The 18,760-nt window shown below is 42.8% G+C and overlaps 1 protein-coding gene across 3 annotated transcripts in view; it reads left to right on the plus strand.

The window, feature by feature from the left end:
* The window catches only part of TUSC3 (tumor suppressor candidate 3), a 434,459-nt gene that overhangs the window by 402,600 nt on the left and 13,099 nt on the right, over window positions 1-18,760 (plus strand). For 2 of the 3 annotated variants that reach the window (XM_074991822.1, XM_074991821.1), the window contains 2 exons: window positions 3,583-3,657; window positions 5,288-5,378. The exons of the other annotated variant lie outside the window; for it this stretch is intronic. In XM_074991822.1, coding sequence (XP_074847923.1) covers window positions 3,583-3,657; window positions 5,288-5,378 — 166 coding nt within the window. The remainder of the gene's footprint in view (window positions 1-3,582; window positions 3,658-5,287; window positions 5,379-18,760) is intronic. 3 annotated transcript variants of the gene reach the window in all.

Raw genomic sequence — 18,760 nt, forward strand, 5'->3', positions numbered from 1 at the left:
ATTGTTTGCCCCTCTAGACATATGTAATTAAGTCATATGTTTTGCTATTCAAATCATTACACCTCAGAGCAGATAGCGTGCTCCTGGCTATCATTCTGGGGAATATAGTACCAGCACAAGAAGCTCTTCTGTAAGTGAACAAATAGAAGTGCAAAACTCTCATTTTTGAATAAAGTCCTCATTAGAAGTACTTGTAGAAACAATTCTAGTACAGTAGGACAAGCAAGAGCTCATAGGGAAAGGAGAGCTGGAAATAGAGATAGGCATGTTATGCTGTACTTTGGGAAACAGATGTTATAATACTTTCAACAGTGTTTTGGAATAAAAAGAAACACAAAGGAGGTTTAGCATGCTAATATATAGTTAAATAGTAAAACATAATGAACATTTGTTACCCACAGTGAAGTAACTTAATCAAATCTCTTTTCAGCAAACATATTATTGGCCAAAAATATCTTTAAGTAGATTGTGTATCAGTGAATTTCTTATTCCTTTAAGTAGTTGATTAGAAATCCAGCTTTCATGATGCATTATATACTCTATCTTTCAATATGGCATTCATGAATGTCTCCGGTTAAGAATAGATGTGAAGTGCAGTAGTAAGTTCCTTTTTGCTGATTCAGTTTCACACAATTAAGTGAATAGTTCACGATCATGCTGAATTAGTTAAATTGTTTTGTCATTATGTGCTTGTTTGCAGTTGAAAATGTCATAGTTAGGTAATAAAAATGCATGTGACAGAAAACGTTCTTGATTGAGTTTTTTGTAAAAGAGACAAAATATTATCCAATATATCACCATAAAATTATTGAAAATGGTGTGCTGTGTGCAGTTAGCTGCTTCACTTTCCATCAGTCAGTGAAACAATAGAATATGTATATCCTCTGCCTGTGTCTTTTGGCAGAATTCATTCTACGTTACCAAAATTGTTTTCAGGATAGCACGTGACTTGGTTTATGTTTGCATTCTCTCTCTGTCTCTACCTACCTATCTAAAATTCTCAAAAGATTGAAATGCTAGTAATAAAACACAACTATACGCTGTTGGCATCACAGAGACTTGGTAAGATCATATGCATGACTGCAATATTAGTATAGAATGATATAGCTTGCTAAGGAAGGACAGGGCAGTGAGAAAAGTGAGGAGTTGTCTTGTATATTAAAAACGTATACACTTGGACTGAGGCTGAGATGGTGTGAGCCAATGCCCAGGTGCCAGCTAAAGGTCTGGTGAGGCAAAAAGGGTAGGGGGGTGATGGTACACCAGCAGCTATGCTAAGCAGCCAGGGCAGGCTGGGTTCTTTGGTTTGTGTTTTAGTTCGGGTACAGCAGCAAGAGGAAAATTACTCTTAGAGAGGCTTTAACAGTTACTTTTATTTATACAAAGATAGAAACAATTTAACTAAGACAAATGATTAAAGTACAAGTTAGTACTCGCAGTTTTTAAAGGGGAAACAACACAATTTAACTTAAGAAAAGTTTTAGACAAACTAGCTACCTTAAACTAATACAAGTAATATGTACACAAGAAAGGCAAGTTGCAGGTGTGATTTTCACCCCTGCCTCTTAGAGCTGGTGGAACCAGAGTCTTTCCCTCAATTCCTATAGGAAAGAAGTGCAATACAGGTGTAATTCTTACCCCTGCCTCCTAGATCCAGTGGGACCCAAATTCTCTCAATCCCTCGGGAAGAAGTAGATGCGAACCAGGCGTCCCCAGTCTCGGGAGTTAATTCCAGACCTGGCCAGCAGGTGTAGGTGATTGAAACTCAAAGTGGGGGGGGGCGTGGTTTGCCAAGCCCCTTTATACCCCTTGTGGCACGTAGGCTTCTTCCTGGTCTCAAGTGGCCAATTGGGAGGAAAGTGTTTGAACCCCAGGTTTCCCAGGGAAGATGCAAGGCTCAATTTGCACCTGTGAATTGTGGACAATTGGGCACCTTTTGGAGGTGATGGGCGGGGTTCCCCAATCTTCCTGAGAAAGTGATCAAGGCATGTCAATTACCGAGATCAGCCAGAAAGGCAGCCATTAGCTAGCCCATTCACTGTCTGGTTTTTGTGTATAGTAGAGAGGCTGGGCGAGACAGCACACCTGTGTTCCCAGGACATCAAAGGCCGCCTGTCTCCCCTGCTTATTTCTCTCTCTCTCCCCCAGTGGTGGGGAGAAGAAAAAAAAAGGCCAAATGGGGGGTTCATGTCTGGCTACAGATAGGCATAGGAGACAGGCTTGTTGAGAGTCTCTGGATAAGGGTAAAAGGGTGACTTCATGGTAGGGGTCTACTGCAGACAACCTAATCAGGAAGAAGAGGTGGATGAAACTTTTTTTGAACAACCAATAAGCCCATCCAAAGCACAGGACTTGGTGGTGATGAGAGAATTCGCCTATCCAGAGATCAGAAAGTAACACAGCAGGGCATAGATTATCCAACAGATTAAGGATGAACAGCAAAATAAAGGAAGGAACAATCAGTTTTACACATACAAAATGGGAAGTGACTGTCTAGAAAGGAGTACTGCATAGGAAGATGTAGGGTCATAATGGACCGTGAGCTAAATATGAGTCAACAGTACAATACTGTTGCAAAATACACACACACACACGTACGTACGTATGTACGTACGTACGTATTAACAGGAGTGTTGTAAGCAAGACACGAGAAGTAATTCTTTCACATACTTCGTGCTGAGTAGGCCTCAGCTGAACTATTGTGTCCAATTCTAGGTGCCACATTTCTTGAAAGAGGTGGACAAACCGGAAAAAGTGCAGAGAAGACAAAAAAGAAAAAAAGAAAAAGATTAAAGATCTAAAAACTATGATCTATGAAGCAATATTGAATGAATTGGATTTGTTTAGTCTGGAAGTGAGAAGACTGAGAGGGGAAATAAGAGCTTTCAAGTTACAAAAAGGCTGTTTCAAGGAGGAAGCAGAAACATTATTCTCCTTAACTTCTGATGATAGGACAAGAAGTAATGGGCTTAATTTGCAACACGAGTTTTCGGCTGGACGTTAGGAAAAACTTCCTAACTGGCAGGGTGGTTAAGCGCGCCTACGAAGATTGTAGAATTTCCATCATTAGGGATTTTTAAGAGCAGGTTAGATAAACATCTGTGAGGGATGATGGAGGTTGTGCCTGGCCCTGCTGTGAGGGCAAAGGACTGTACCTGATGATCTATAAAAGTCCATTCCTCTTCTAGTATTCTGTGATTCTATGATTCTATTGTTACATAAATATCAAAATGATCTAAAAATCAGAGAGACCTATCATTGCTCCGATCTGACCCCTTTAAAAGCTTTCCAATTCTATTTCTATTCTAAAATATTCTGCGAGTTATGTAAAGCTACATTTTGCTAACTTTAATAACACACAAGTAGATCATTAAATGCAGATAAAACAATGGAAGTTATCACTAGATTTCAATATTTGTTTCTCTACAGTTTGGCATAAATTTGCAGTGTGTAATTTATGGAATAGAGTAATTTTGATGTTTTTGGTTTATATAAAATGACAGCATTATTTTGCAGAGGGACTCCTATAGATTTCTGAGGCATCCAAATTTCTTTGCTGTTTCCTTGACAATAACTGTATAGATGCAGCTATCACCATGGGAATGGTTCTTCTGAATGAAGCTGCTACCTCCAAAGGTGATGTTGGAAAAAGAAGAAGTAAGTTATTTAGTATAATTTGTTGAATCTTTCAACTTTGCCGACCGTTGGCATTTTGAAAAACACCTTGTGCCCCAGCCTTATGATCTTCCCTTATGGAAACAGCTATATCAATATATAATACTTTTACACTAGTATAACTATATCCACATTAGAGTTATGTCTAGATTGCAGGGTTTTGTCAACAGAACAGCCATTTTGTTGACAAAACCCATGAAGTGTCCATATTGCAAAGCGCATTCTGTCAACAGTAAGTCGACAGAATGGAGCAGTTCTGTTGACAGCCAAACGCCACTCGCCACAACAAAGAACACCTCTGTTGTGAGAGAGCTGCTGACAAAAGGCAGGTCTGAACATTCTGGAGGGCCTTCTGTGAACAGAAGAAGCCTCCTGGATGCCGCACAGTGCCCCAGTGAACACCTTGTCCACAGCAATCCGAGCTCTATGGTTTCTACCTCTGTCCCTTCTTAAAGCTGGAGGCAGCCTGGAGAAACCTGTGGCAAGAAGCTGAGGGCATGGGAGCAGCCAAGCTACGCGCTGCAGTCCCCCATGCCCTCACAGCCACATGTTTTCTCAGAACTCTGACATGGCTGAGCAGCAGGCAACCCAAGACCGCTCTGAGCCCTCAAGGAAGCAGCCTCAGGAGTCCCATGAGCCACCCCTGGGGTCCAAAAGGCATTCCCTCTCCTGGAGCAGGGCAGAGATCCAGAGATTCCAGGTTGACACCCTCGCACAACAGGACCGTCCCCACCACACCCTGGAGCAAGTGACAGCCAAAGTGAAAGAGCTGTAGCAGGGGTACGTCAGAGGCCAGGATGCAGCAGGATACTCGGGGGAAGAACCCTCATCCTGCCCTGGCTACTCAGAGCTCCATCACATCCTGGGGATGGGGGAGCACCTCACCCTCTGGGCTAAGCCTGGGCTCAGGGCTCAAGGGCACCCTTGTAAACAGGAGCCAGAGAAGGAGAAGGGCTAACCCCAGCAGGAGCCAGACTCCAACTTGAGCAGCCTGGCAATCACCCTGGATCCTGTCACTGGCAGTCAGACCATCTCCCAGGAATATAGCAGCGTAACTATGAAACTGTATCTGTTCTGCCATAGTGTGGACAGACACATTTTTCACACCACGGAATGCTATTACCATGTTGATCTAAGTTTGACATGTAGACCAGGTCTAAGACTTTAAAGTCTTCTCAACCACATAAGGCCTAGATGAGGCCCCGGCTGTACTGCCTGTATTTAATTTATTTTCCAGAAAGAGAAAACAGGTACCTAATATTACATTGCCTGAATTGTATGATTTCAAAGATTTCCATGTCCACAGTCTCCAGCGAGGTATTCATATCCACATAAATTTTGTACATACTGCAAACTGTTCCTTTTGCCTCAATAAAACACTTATACTGACAAATAAGTTTTTTTTTAAATAATCACAACTAAATTATTTTGGGTTTTTGATTCCCTGTTAGACAGTACTGAGCATCAGAAGCTAATATATCAAAACATAAATGCTTAAATATGCCAGATTTCTTTGTAAATGATTGACATAGGTAATATTCATAGTATAGGCTCTAGAGGTTAACTTTTTCATGTTTTATATGCTAGTAAACACAATATTAATTTTTTACAGTAATTTGCCTGGTAGGACTGGGTCTTGTGGTTTTCTTCTTCAGCTTCCTGCTGTCGATATTCCGCTCCAAATACCATGGCTATCCATACAGGTAATCTTTGCTGTTATTAAATCCATTTTTACATTATAATCTGTTTGAGGTATTATTAAAAGTTCAGAAGATTCGTTTGATCCTGCTGTCCTTGAAGTTAATACGAATGTTGTCATTAACAGCTGTGGAGCATGAGCAAGCCATGATTCCGAAGTCCATGATGTTTGGATACATGTATTAAAAAAAAAAAAAAAAGGCTGTTTGTACGTGACTGAATTTCTTGGTAGTGGGCCCATGACATTTAACGTACCTTGAGTAGAAGATGTTGAGGTTTGTGATGGTCCTTAGCTCCTGTGAAAATTCATTCTGCATCTCAGCCTAGCCTCTAAGCAAGGTCTCCATACTGCACAGATAAGTATACCCTTATTCACTATATTGGATATCACCTGTCAAAACACTCTGCAAAAAACTTCCATGTGCCATATGAATTAAAACCACAAATAATTCAGATCTGAATAGACGCTGACAAGTAGAATTTTCCCCACCTTTGGGACAGGAGAATACACATAGTGCTGAATATATATGAAGGCTTCAAAATGATACAAGAGTGCGTGGTTCAGAGCATACTAGAAACAAGTGTAGAAACAATTTTTTTATGTGAAATCTTCACAGAAATGAGAACACAACACAGCTGTCACTGTTTTTCAACAGGCAATGTTTACATAACACCTCAACTGATTCTCAGATTACTAATGCTATTTTATTGGTATTTTTTATTTCTTTCTTTAATAACATGAAAATTGTATCAAACATGCATAGTTCATTCAGAACTATTGTACAAAGTAGAGTGACCATGGTTGATAATGGCACCAGGCTTTATGTAGTGAAGTTAGCAGATCTGGCTCAGTCTTTTGAATCCAGAAATTGCTGGGGCATACCTGCAGTTGGTATCAAGTAGATGCCAACTGGGCATGCAACCCTTTCTGAATTATTAGGAAGCTTGAAAGCACCATCCTGTGATGCGGCAAACGAGACTGTGATGCCATTTTTGAATAGATAGAGCAACTGAAAGAAAGTTATAACCCTGCGTGGATTATGACATTTTGCACAAAGTAAAAACCAGTCTATGATCAGGATTTGGGATTGATAGAGAATGTCTCTAATTTTTCCAAATTGGCTTGTAAGCAATTCCAGGTTTCTGGCCTTTATTAGCAATGTGGATAATACACAGGTTTGATGAGAGATCCTAAACTTTATTTCAGTCAGGGTGAAAGGAACTTAAAATTTCTTACAGGTACTGTCCTACTAAAACCCAGGTCCCTGTTAGCTCTTTAGATAGCTCCCTGATGGCTTTTGCCACAGCTCAGCCAGCTCATGCCAAAGCTGCGCACCCAGGCACAACCATTTACTTTCTTGTATGATTTCAGCACAGATATTTTTGCTTCCATAAACATGGATTTAATGCACGAAGCAGTGAGACCTATTAATCAATGAATGTCTGTTTGGCTGTGGCCATTTAAGCTCTCCTTGCAGCCTAAAGATGAACTTGTCAGGATTCCCAATGGTACTCAGCCTCACTAGCAGGAGGGATTCTAGTGGCACACCTGCAAGGTTCTTCACCTTGTTTTCCACTCTGAGACATTACACCCCAGCATGTGTTCAGCATCGTGGAGACCTTGGAGGGCAGTGCAGAAATTCTGACTTTTTCGCAAGCAGGGCATTATTGTTGGCTTAGGCTTGGTCTGAGAACACTTTTTGACCAATCTTGAATCTGATGTGTGATGCAGCAAGTCCAGGTATCTGTTGATAACATGGCAGAATAATCAGGACAAGGATGCATTCCTGCCGCACAGATGAGATTGCATTGAAATTCAGTGCTTCTGTGAGCCAGTGTGCACACTCTTGCTAGGACTGTTGTGAAGGATGTGCATCTGTAGGACTGTTGTGAAGGTAGAACATCTGTAATGCCACCTTCCTTCAGTGTGAACCAAAATCTGACTTGTGAACCAAATCAAAAGTCAGTATGATGCGGATATGTCACGTCAAGCATGTATTTAAATTTTTGGTGAAGCTCAGCCAGAAGCTGGAGAGTAAGGACAATATCTATAGTCAACCTGTCAATCACCTGGCAATGAAACCTTGTTGTTTTGGGTGATGTCTGTTAAGAAATTGGTGCATCCTACTGAACAGAATGATAAAAGACCTTTCCAGAGACCTCTTGTAACCCATGCACCTCCTGGATATTGTTCATTGTCCCATGTAGTGATATGTAGGCCACATCCAGAAAGAAAGAACGAGTATTCTCCACAGCCATAGCTGAGAGTCATCTGGTTTTCAGTTTAAGCAGTCAGGGCTCATGCACTAAGCAACAGAGGGCCCAGGTTTGGTTCCACCTATCAGCATTACACATTAAAAGTGAAAATGGCTGGTAGCTGGCCCTCATCTGTTTGGTTTGTCATTGGCCTTGACTTGTTAACCTGAGCAGAACTAACTGCAGGTAGCATGCATTGAACGTGGATGACCATACCCAGAAGTAGACCAGCCCAAGCTGCTGCTATCTGCTGCCAAAAAAATGGAAGGGGTGCATGTTAATCTAAATTACATCTTTTGTTACCAATTATTGGCAAATGTAAAAAACTTTGGATGTCTCGATCTAGAAGATTTTAAGTCAAATTCATATGTGTATTATTTCAGCAAAGATAATTAATTTTATTACATTTTTCTTTCTTTGTATTCATTGGCAAATCACTATAAATGATACATAGTGTGGCAGACCCCTACCTGGAAGCTTCAGGAACCTTCTGGAAGGACGGTATACCGGATGATGGGCTAATGCCTTTTTGTTTCCTGATTAAGCCCAGTTAGGACAGGCAGCTGGGGCCTCGTTAGGAATCAGCACTCATTGGTCAGCTGAGGCCCTGTGTTCCCTATAAAAGGCTCCCCAACTGGTAGGAAGGGGAAAGGTTTTGGAAGGCGCACCGGAGGAGGGGAGGGGAGCAGAGCAGAGTGAGTGAGAAGGTGCCACAGGGAAGCGGTGGGCAAAGTGGCCCAGGGTGAGGTTGTTACTTTGGGGCAGGGCAGAAGGCCCTGCCAGTTGCCTTTTGTCCTCGTAGGGACCCTGGGCCAGAATCTAGGGTGGAGGGCGGGTCTGGACTCCCCCCACCCTTTCCCAGAGGGATTACTTAACTGGAGCAGGCTCAGGCCTGCAAGGGGACTGGCTTTATCCTCCCCATTCTGGACTTGCCTATGATGAGGATGGCTCGCTAAGTGGAGATTCCTGCCCCTGGTAAGGCCTGGGCAGATAAGGGGTCTCCGTGAGTCTCTGAGGCACAACGGAGAAACCGCCAGGAAGCACAGGAACCCACAGGGGCTAATGAGGGACTTTGTCACAATAGAAAGAACAAGATTTCTTACTATGTCAAGAGAAAGATATCCAGATGATCTGAGAACATATTTTCTTCTTCCTACTTTGTACGTTTCTCTGAGTAAAATATTGGAAAGTCTCCTTAGCAACATTTCCAACATAAATGCCGGGGGCGGGGGGGTGATGTGGAAATTAACCTCTAATTTCTGTGTCTTTTTCATTTACTTTTGCTCACTTGTTCAACACAAGTGAATTGGTATGGTTGCTCAGTGTTGTAGGATATTTCAGTAGACCATAAGGTTACATCCATTCTGTCCTTTAACAAGAAATGATATTTCATGGAATTGTCATCTGATTCAAAAATAGTCAGTAGTAAGAGCCTGGCTAGTTCTCTTCTCCAATGTTTTTTATGTAATTCTACTGTTCCATCATCTCAAAAACATGTCCACTACATCTTGGAATTTGGCTACATTTTGCAAAAGCAAAAAAGTGCAGCAGTTTATCTGTTACACTTGGATCTTGTGTGCTGTGTGACTAACTAGTAACTCATTTGGCTTGTTTATATTGCTCTGATATTTAAGAACCTTCCACAGGAAGAAAATGGCAAAACTCATTCTCTTTTTCAGCCCTACCAACAGGAACTCGCTTAATTATTTTTAAAAATAAAATTTAAAGATAGTGATGTGATGGAAACAAATGCTGTGGGAAAATAAAGAACATGAATATGGCCATGGTGGTAAACATTCTTATGGCAAAAAGCAGTGAGTTCCACTGTCTTGAGTTAGCTCCAGTGGAAGATAGTCCGACAGATACAAGCCTTCTTCTTTACTGACAACTTTATTTTTATAATGGAATACATATGTCATGCAGTCGTCATCACAAGAGATGTGATCTTTCAGATAGCTAGAACCAATACTTTTCAGAGATATGAATATCATGGATACTGTCTTGAGACAAATCCCAAATGAGAAGATACTTTGGGATATTTGTGGTGTTGCCAGGCCTGTTTTTATACCTCCTTTCTGCTGAGTGAGGTACCACAAACATCTTTCCTGCTACATAGCAACACAATTAAAAACACTCATTAATGAATTAATACACCTGTCTCTAAAGTGTCTGGAACAATTTTGGTGTTATATAAACAGTACTTTGCAAGATGCAATATCACAGTTCTAGATGTTTTTAAGAGCCTTTTATGTTCGCTTTTGGAAGACAGCCACAAATCAGGAGAATTTATTTCTGCCACTCTGATCTACAGACCTTGTACCTTGATGCTTTAGGGAATATTTGAAGGCTTTTTTCAAAAATACCTTTTGCAGTTTAATTTGTTTTGGTTTATATTCTACAGCAAGGTCTGCATGGTTGTGAACCATGCCTGTCACAGTATTCTAACAATCCATTTTAACCATGAACACTTTTCTTATGCTAAAGCACCATGGATATTTTCTGTCACAGGGAGAAGTTAAAAATACTTTCCAATTGTTTTTGAGATAATGCAATAATTAACTTTACTCATATTTTGTTGCTTGCTGTGGTTTTCGTAGAGTTTAGTGTGTCCTCTTAGAGCTGCTGTTTAGTACATCTCAGAAAACCTCTATCCCTCTGTGTGATTTGGAATACACTATTACCAAACAATGAAAGTGATGTACACAGATACTTTTAAATAAAAATATATAAATATATCAATGAAAGAATTCATATGTAGTTTTTTAAACTCGAGAGAACACTCTTTCACAACCTAACATTAAAATTCTCTGTTATACTGTTATATCAGTGGGCTGGAGGATAGTAAGTATAATACCTGCCTTTTGAAAAACACAGTAGTAATCCTTGGAATTAAGAACACAGATTGAAACCGTATTCAATGATAGAATTACCAAACAACTAGATTAATATAAGGACATAAATAAGCCAGCAGGACTTCCACAAAGGAAAATTATCTTTCTCACCTACCAGACTTCTTTGATTTTGTCAGTAAAATTAGAAAAAATCAATATAGTTTATTTGGGCTTTCAAAAAGCCTTTGCCAAATTCTCCTGACCTGAGACTGTTGCAGAAAGAAGTAGTTACTGGTTGAGAGGTACTGTCATGGATTAGAAGTTGGATAAGAAACATAAATAAAGAGAGTAAAAATAATCAAGGTTTTGGTTTTTTTTTTCCAGCCTTGCAAACGTGAGAAGCTGAATAACTGATATGAGGCCTGTTTTGTTTAATGATCTAGAAAAGGGAATAATGCTAGCAAAGTTTACAGATGACTGAGAAAATTCTGGGAACTCCATAGGGACCTAAGAAAGCTAGGTAACAGAGCAGCGTGATGACAGATGGAATTCATTCTTGACAGATGAACTTAATGCACACGGCAGTTCATAAAAATTAACAAATTCAGTAAAAGCTGGATTATCTGAAATTTGGATAACCGGCATGCTCAGTTAACCAGTGCCTAATCTGCAGGTGGCCTGTGGCCACAGACTTAGGTCTCCAGCTGGTGGCAGGAGCCAGGAGCCAGTTACTCTGTTAGGGCTGGGGCCAACAGCTATGGAGGCAGCTATCTGGGCACCAGCAACAGCAGTGGAACTGAGGGGCTAGCTGTTCTGCCAGGGCTGGGGCTGCTGGCCACAGGGATGGCTGTCCAGCCGGTGGCAATGAGCCTGGGAACCAGCTGCTCATCCAGGGCTGGCATTTGTGGGGCCAGCTCTCCTGACAGTGCGGTGGGACTAGGAACCAGCTGCTCAGGTGGTGGTAGAGGGGCCTGGCTGCAATATCCAGCACACTTGATTATCCAGCACCCCCAGAGAACTGGGTATGCTGTATAGTAGAGCTTTTACTGTTTTAGGAATTGGTGTTTATATCACACCCATGGACAATAAGTATATAAATGAGAATACTCTTGCTTATTTAGTCCACTCATTTTCATTTAGGCAAATTATGGATTATCTACTACTTTCCATTTTGAAACTATTTCCCAGCCAAGTACACCTCACCTTCCGTAATCTTTCAGTTCGTGTGATGCTTAATTTTTCGTTTGCTCAGATTCATCCCATTCATGCTGAGCCTGTACCTTGCGAATCAGCACAGTGAATCTAAAACACATCTTCTCCCTCTTCTTTTGTCCTTACTACTTTTTTTTCTTCTGTAATTAATACAGATGTTTTTGTGAACATCTTCTACATTACTCTGTTTCCAATTCAATAATACCAGAATAGCCTCTGGAGCAGATTCTCCACTTTATTTAGTCTCTACTTTGTTCAGTACTAAGTGTCCCCCAAGTAGCTAGTTGTCCACTCAGCAAGTTTTCAGGAAGACTCGATTTCTCTTCTAGCCAGTGTGTTTGATACAAATCAAAATCCTGTGCAGATTCCAGACCCACCCTTCATCAAAATATTGTCCAAGATGTGGGAATGCATATTCAGAAATGAGAAAACTCTGTAATCCATCAGCTCTTTCTTTCAAGATCCAAGACTTTTAATAATGCATACAGAGAGCAAAGGTGTATTTTTACTGCATTGCTTTAACATGGGACTAGAACAAAGATGCCATTGGAGATCCAGTATAGTACTGAAATGCATAAGTTTATCACATTATCATGAGGTATGGCTGCAGAAAATTATTACCATAATTGAATCGTATAAGACTCATGGACCAAATTCTGCCTTAAGATACACCATTACAACCTCTTTGATTGCTACAAATCAGTAATATTCCTTAAAAATTTGAGCAGCTTTATAAGACATGCTCTTTTTTTTGAAGCCACAACTAAATTAGGCACTACATATTAAATATTCCATTCTAAATGCTTAGTACTTTTTTATTAGTATTTCTAACATCTCTCCTCCTGGTGAAATGAATTAAGGCTGTCAGAATTGTATCCCTGGATTCTCCTGTGTTATTTTACAGATAACTGGAGCAAACTATTCACCATCCAGTTCTTTGGTGTGAATCTCAAACAGTAGAGATTAACTAAATATTATCTTAATCACTTACACCTTTTGCATCTTGAGATTTCGCTTGCTACACTCTCCATATTTAATTATTTTTTGTCTGTTTGCTCCAAAGCAATGCCAAAGCTCTCTAACATTTCTCTCTGTGCTTTTGGCAAAACTCGACCCTCTCCAAGAGGGTCTCAGCTTCTCATTTGTGAATAAAGAGATGATTGATACCAACCTGTCATCTACAGTAATCCTCCAGGATTATGCAGTCTTATTCCCTGGCTGCCTTGGTCCTGTTAAATTTTAAGTATATTTTTCTCTGATTATAGATATAATTCTCATTAGTGGTTGGGTATGCTTGCGTACATTTGCAGAACATAGAGTACAGTTTGTATTTAATAATTAATTTCTCTTTAAGCACTCTGATTTCACATATATAAACCAGACTTAATATTTTGCCTATATGTAGTACTTCCCCAACTTTTTATTGTGCATCTACTGTATGTGTTGTGCAGTAGAGGGAAATTCTTATCTAACCAAACTTCTCAGCTATGTCTACACTAGAAGCATCTGTCTGCAGAATTTACTGTCAGAAGAGATGTTCTGGCAAAACTTCTGTTAACAGATCGCATCTACACATAAAAGTGGATCAACTTTTTGACCTGGTCTGTCAACAAAAGGACCCCTGGAGCATCTACACCACTTTTTTTGTCAACAATTTCTGTCGACAAAACACATTTTAGCCTTGTCTACATGTGCACGCTACTTCGAAGTAGCGGCACTAACTTCGAAATAGCGCCTGTCACGGCTACATGTGTTGGTCGCTATTTCGACGTTAACATCGACGTTAGGCGGCGAGACGTCGAAGTCACTAACCCCATGAGGAGATGGGAATAGCGCCCTACTTCGAAGTTGAACGTTGAAGTAGGGCACGTGTAGACGATCCGCGTCCCGCAACATCGAAACAGCGGGGTCCGCCATGGTGGCCATCAGCTGAGGGGTTGAGAGACGCTCTCTCTCCAGCCCCGGCGGGGCTCTATGGTCACCGTGTGCAGCAGCCCTTAGCCCAGGGCTTCTGGCTGCTGCTGCTGCAGCTGGGGATCCATGCTGCATGCACAGGGTCTGCAACCAGTTGTCGGCTCTGTGGATCTTGTGTTGTTTAGTGCAAGTGTGTCTGGGAGGGGCCCTTTAAGGGAGCGGCTTGCTGTTGAGTCCGCCCTGTGACCGTGTCTGCAGCTGTGCCTGGCACCCTTATTTCGATGTGTGCTACTTTGGCGTGTAGACGTTCCCATGCAGCGCCTATTTCGATGTGGTGCTGCGCAATGTCGATGTTGAACGTCGACATTGCCAGCCCTGGAGGACGTGTAGACGTTATTCATCGAAATAGCCTATTTCGATGTCGCCACATCGAAATAGGCTCCTTCGAAGTAGGCTTCACGTGTAGACATAGCTTTTGTGTGTCAATGCCCTTCAGGTTTTGTTGACAAAACCCCCGTTTTGTCTACAAAGCTCTAGTGTAGATGTAGCCCTCTTGAATAGTCTCCAGATCGTGTAGGAGTAATGAAATACCCTATTTGCATTCTTCACATTGTGTAGCTGATGAGTATGTAGCAAATGGTTGTTGCCTTTTGTTTTTTTTTGGGCTGGTGAGTCTCACCTATGTGATGACCACTGAATAATAATGAAAGTAAATATGAAGGACCTGAGGGACCTATGCCAGTTTACAGCAACTGATAATTTGTCCCTAAAAATGAAACCCAGGAATGAGATATATTAACTATAACATTATCAGCCTTGAAAAAAGAAGGGTGTTAGCTGCTTTGGTTTGGTTTAGTTGCTCATATTTGTGTGCATTTAAAAAGCAACGTTTGAAATAACTTTCTTGCTGTGTAAACGGAGCGACACGCAACATCAGATTTATTTGAGCTTAAGCTTTCATGGGCAAAACCCCACTTTGTCTAATGCATCAAGTAAAGGGTTTTGCCCACAAAAGCTTATGCCCAAATAAATGTGTTAGTCTCTAAGTTTCCACAGGACTCCTTGTTGTTTTTTTGTGGATATTGACCAACACGGCAACCCCTCAGGTATTTAAGAAACATCAAAAATCCACCATTCTCCCTCTTTTGTGAAAGTCACAAATACTATTACTTATGTGCTGTTTGTCACCGAACAAGCATGTAAATCTTTACTGAAGTGGTAAATAGAGGATTTAAGAAATAACATGTCTCCTTGAATGCATTCCCTCTCCTGTCATCAGTGACCTCAGTGAGATGAAGATATGTCAAGATGAAATCGAGTGCAGGTAAATCAAGGGCCAAGGACTGGTGTCCCCATGAGTGCTCCATTCTGGGATGTTGGTGCATCCTCATGCCAGCACTCAGAGATTTTTCCATAGCTGTGGTTTCCCGTGCATGTGGTTTCCTTGTGCTCTCTGGAGATGTGCAGCATGGGCTCCCCAGTTCCTTTTCTGCTGTCCTCGGCTGTAAACAGAGCCTCATTAGTCTCCGCAAGGAGACTGAAGTTGAGTGAGTTTGTTAGTTTACTAGTCTCTTTAGCCATTACCCTAGTCCAAATTCTCTTCCCTTGTTTTATTTTACAAAAAAAAAGTTAAATTTCAACTGTGTCACTGCCATGCCAGGCTCCTCCAGTTTCGAGCAGTGCACCACATGTAACTACACAATGCCCATCTTGGATGGCCACATGTCTTGGATCAGATGCCTTGGTGAAGGCCACCAGATGCAATCTTGAGTTCACTGCTCAAGGCTGCCGGCGAGAGCCGGAAAAGACCGAGTGAATTGGCTCAAAACTTACTTATATGAAAAATCTTTACAACCACCAGTGCCAGCTGTGTCAGTGGCTAAATGAGCGACCACGGTGAGGACCCCAAACATCCCCCAGCCTCTAAAGGGTCTCCTGCAGTTGGTCCAGGTCCCTTTCCAACCCATTCCTGACCTCCGGTGCATTCTGTATGGACCACACAAGAAGGGAGAACCATCCTAGGCTCCCCGGCACCATCCCAGCTGGCACTGCTAAAACAGGCATATTTGGTACTGAAACAAAAATCTGTGGCCTCAACTTCTTCAGCACTGGTGAACCCTTTGGCATCAGCCACACACTCAGCACCATCAAGCCCTCCACTGGCCAAGACAAAGTGGACCATGCTTGTGTCTGCATTTACCACTGTGACCTTTAAAAAGCAGCACTGTTCACACTCCCCACAACTGAGCACTTTGTGCAAGTCTGAAGCAGATGCACCTCACCACTTCAGATTGCTAGGGAAGACAGCAAAGCACCACTATAGATGTGAGGCGTCGTGGACACCCTCTATACTGCGGGGACCGGCACTGGGGGACTCGATGTCAATGTGGGCACCAGTCACTCACTGGCATATGTCAGCAACATCTCACCGGCACCATTCATCACCTCAGTTGCTGGATTTACCGTGCCGATCTCACAATTTTGGCAGTGTCGATTGCCTCGCAAGCTGGACCACCGAGAATGGGCACCAGATCCAACAGTGTCAGTGTCTTCTCAGTACAACATTCTAGCCCTGTTCGTCTGTGCAGGATGCCCCACCAGTCCCAGCCACCAGGCCACACCATCCTTTTCCTCCTTTGCTCACGATTACTCCCAGCTGGAGCAACATTGGGCCTCATGGTCCAAACCAACACAGCACTGACATAGTCAGTCGGCACTGTCTTCAGTATCAGAGTTGTGTCAGCCGTTGCCATGACCATCAATGGTGCAGTTGGCTCCGTGGGAGTACGCTGGCACCAAAGGATCTTTCTCCAAAGGAGAGGGGTCCTCCCCCCTGCACCCATCCTCTTCATCACCAGATGATGCAGTGCTGACCACGTCACCCACTTCCACCGGCGATGCCAAATCCTTTCAGGACCTCTTTCACCGGATGGTACAGTCCTTGGAAAATGACATCCATGAAGTCCCAGTAAAACAATGTATTCTACTCCATATGGTACAGCCCCCATCATCTTCAAGGGTGGCACTACCAATGGATGAGACCATCATGGACCCAGCTATGACCCTGTGGCAAATGCCAGCATCTGTTGCACCTCTGAACAAATGGATGGCTCAGAAATATTTAATTGTTCCCACAGATGCTGACTACCTATTATTTCATCCATCTCCCAATTCTCTGTTGATGTATGCAGTCTGAAATAAAATGAAGTCATTTAGGTCCATGCCCCAGGACAAGATCAGTATAAAAAAAAATTGCGGCATCATTGGCCATAAGGTATAGTCTTCAGGCACACTGCTACTCCATGCTGCCAACTATACGGCCATGCTGGTTGATTTTTGACTTCCAGAACTATTCCAGGTTGCAGGACCTTGTCCTGGTGCTACCAGAACACCAGTTCCAGATGTCCCCCAACATTATCAAGGAGGGCGACACCATTGCCAGCTCGGCTGTGCAGTCAGCCATGGATATCACCAACGTGGTGGCACGTGTCACCATATCGTTGGTAGTTCTGCACCATACCTCCTGGCTTATTCCATCAGGAGTACCAAAAGAACTTCAACACAAGGTCGAGGACCTTCCAACACTTATTTTCTAACAAAACAGATGACATCCTTCATTTAATGAAGGACTCCAGAACGAAGCTGCGGACCTTGGGCATGCATACACCCCCCCAACTAAATGGGCTTGGTACTCTCCATTTCAGTGCACTTGGGACCAGTATTAACAGTCCCAGTAACAGCCCTGCTTCCAACAGCAATATCAAAGGCACAGACCATAGTGCCATCACTCGGACAGACAGCATCAGAGCCAGCAAACCTTGACATCCCACGTTCAGCTCTCAAAGCAACGATTTGGAGGGTTTGGTCAAGGGTCTAATCCATCAGTTCCAACAGGGCACCATTTAACCATACCACCAGTGGCCTCACCCCTTCCTGTGCCAGTGGCAGAACATCACCACAGACAGATGAGTTTTGGATCTGGTGGAAAAAAGGATGCTCCATCCCTTTCAACTCCATGCTCCCCTACTGGCCCCCAACCCATTCCCTCTTCTGGGCCCTTTCTCATAACAGTCTCCTTGATCAGGAGATCCAACATCATCTCAGTTTGGTGGCAGTCAAGCCTGTTCCCAAGGAATTTCGGGGCAGGGGATTTTATTCAACTTACTTCCTCACTCAGAAGAAGAGTGGGGGATGGAGACCAATTTTGAAACTCAGATGGCTCAACAAGTATGTCCTTCACAGACGTTTTAGCATGGTGACTCTTGCTACCATTATTCCGGCCCTGGACAAGAACAACTGGCTCTTAGCCCTTGATCTACAGGATTGTGTATTTCCATACCACCATCCATCTCTCGCAAACGTTTCCTTCATTTGACAATGGGGGAATCCCACTACCCAATATCAGGTTCTCCTGTTTGGCCTTTCCACAGCACCGTGGGTGTTCTCCAAAACCCTGGTGGTAATTGCTGTTCACCACCGTCGTCAAGGGGTCATCATTTTCCCTTACCTGAATGACTATCTGATAAAAGCACCATTACTTCCTGAAGTTCAGCATATTGTGCACCTCACCACACACCTTCTTCTCAGTCTGGGTTTCCATACCAACTGTGCAAAGTCCATACTCCATCCCACTCAAGTTCTGGATTTACAGCAGCGCACACAGACGTCGCCACAGCCTCCCTACCCATTCAAAGATTTCATACCCTGTGCAGCCTTGTTCAAGTGGTGCACCTCTCCCCAACCACTCCAGAGTGTGTCAGCCTTGTGCTACTGGGCCACATGGCCACCACCACTCATGTGGTCAAGCTAGCCAGGCTTCACATACACTGCCTTCAAACATGGTTGGCCTCAGAATATACCCTGGTCAGGGACTCGCTTTTCAAGGCAGTGGCAATTCCTCCATGGGTTCTCACTTCTCTCCAGTGGTGGACATGTCTTGGCAATGTTCTTACTGGCCCATCATTCACAATCAGTAACTCTCACCACAGATGCCTCTCTCCTTGGTTGGGGAGCACACTGTGGTTGGAGCACGGTATTAACACTCCACATCAATCTATTGGAACTTCGAGTGGTCCGCTACTCCTGCCACAGCTTCTGGCACCTTCTAGCCAGCAAATCGGTCAGTATTCTTACCAACAACACTATATGCACATATTACATCGATCACTTGGAGG

This window comes from Carettochelys insculpta, chromosome 4, assembly GCF_033958435.1.
Source record: "Carettochelys insculpta isolate YL-2023 chromosome 4, ASM3395843v1, whole genome shotgun sequence".
Lineage (NCBI taxonomy): Eukaryota > Metazoa > Chordata > Testudines > Carettochelyidae > Carettochelys > Carettochelys insculpta.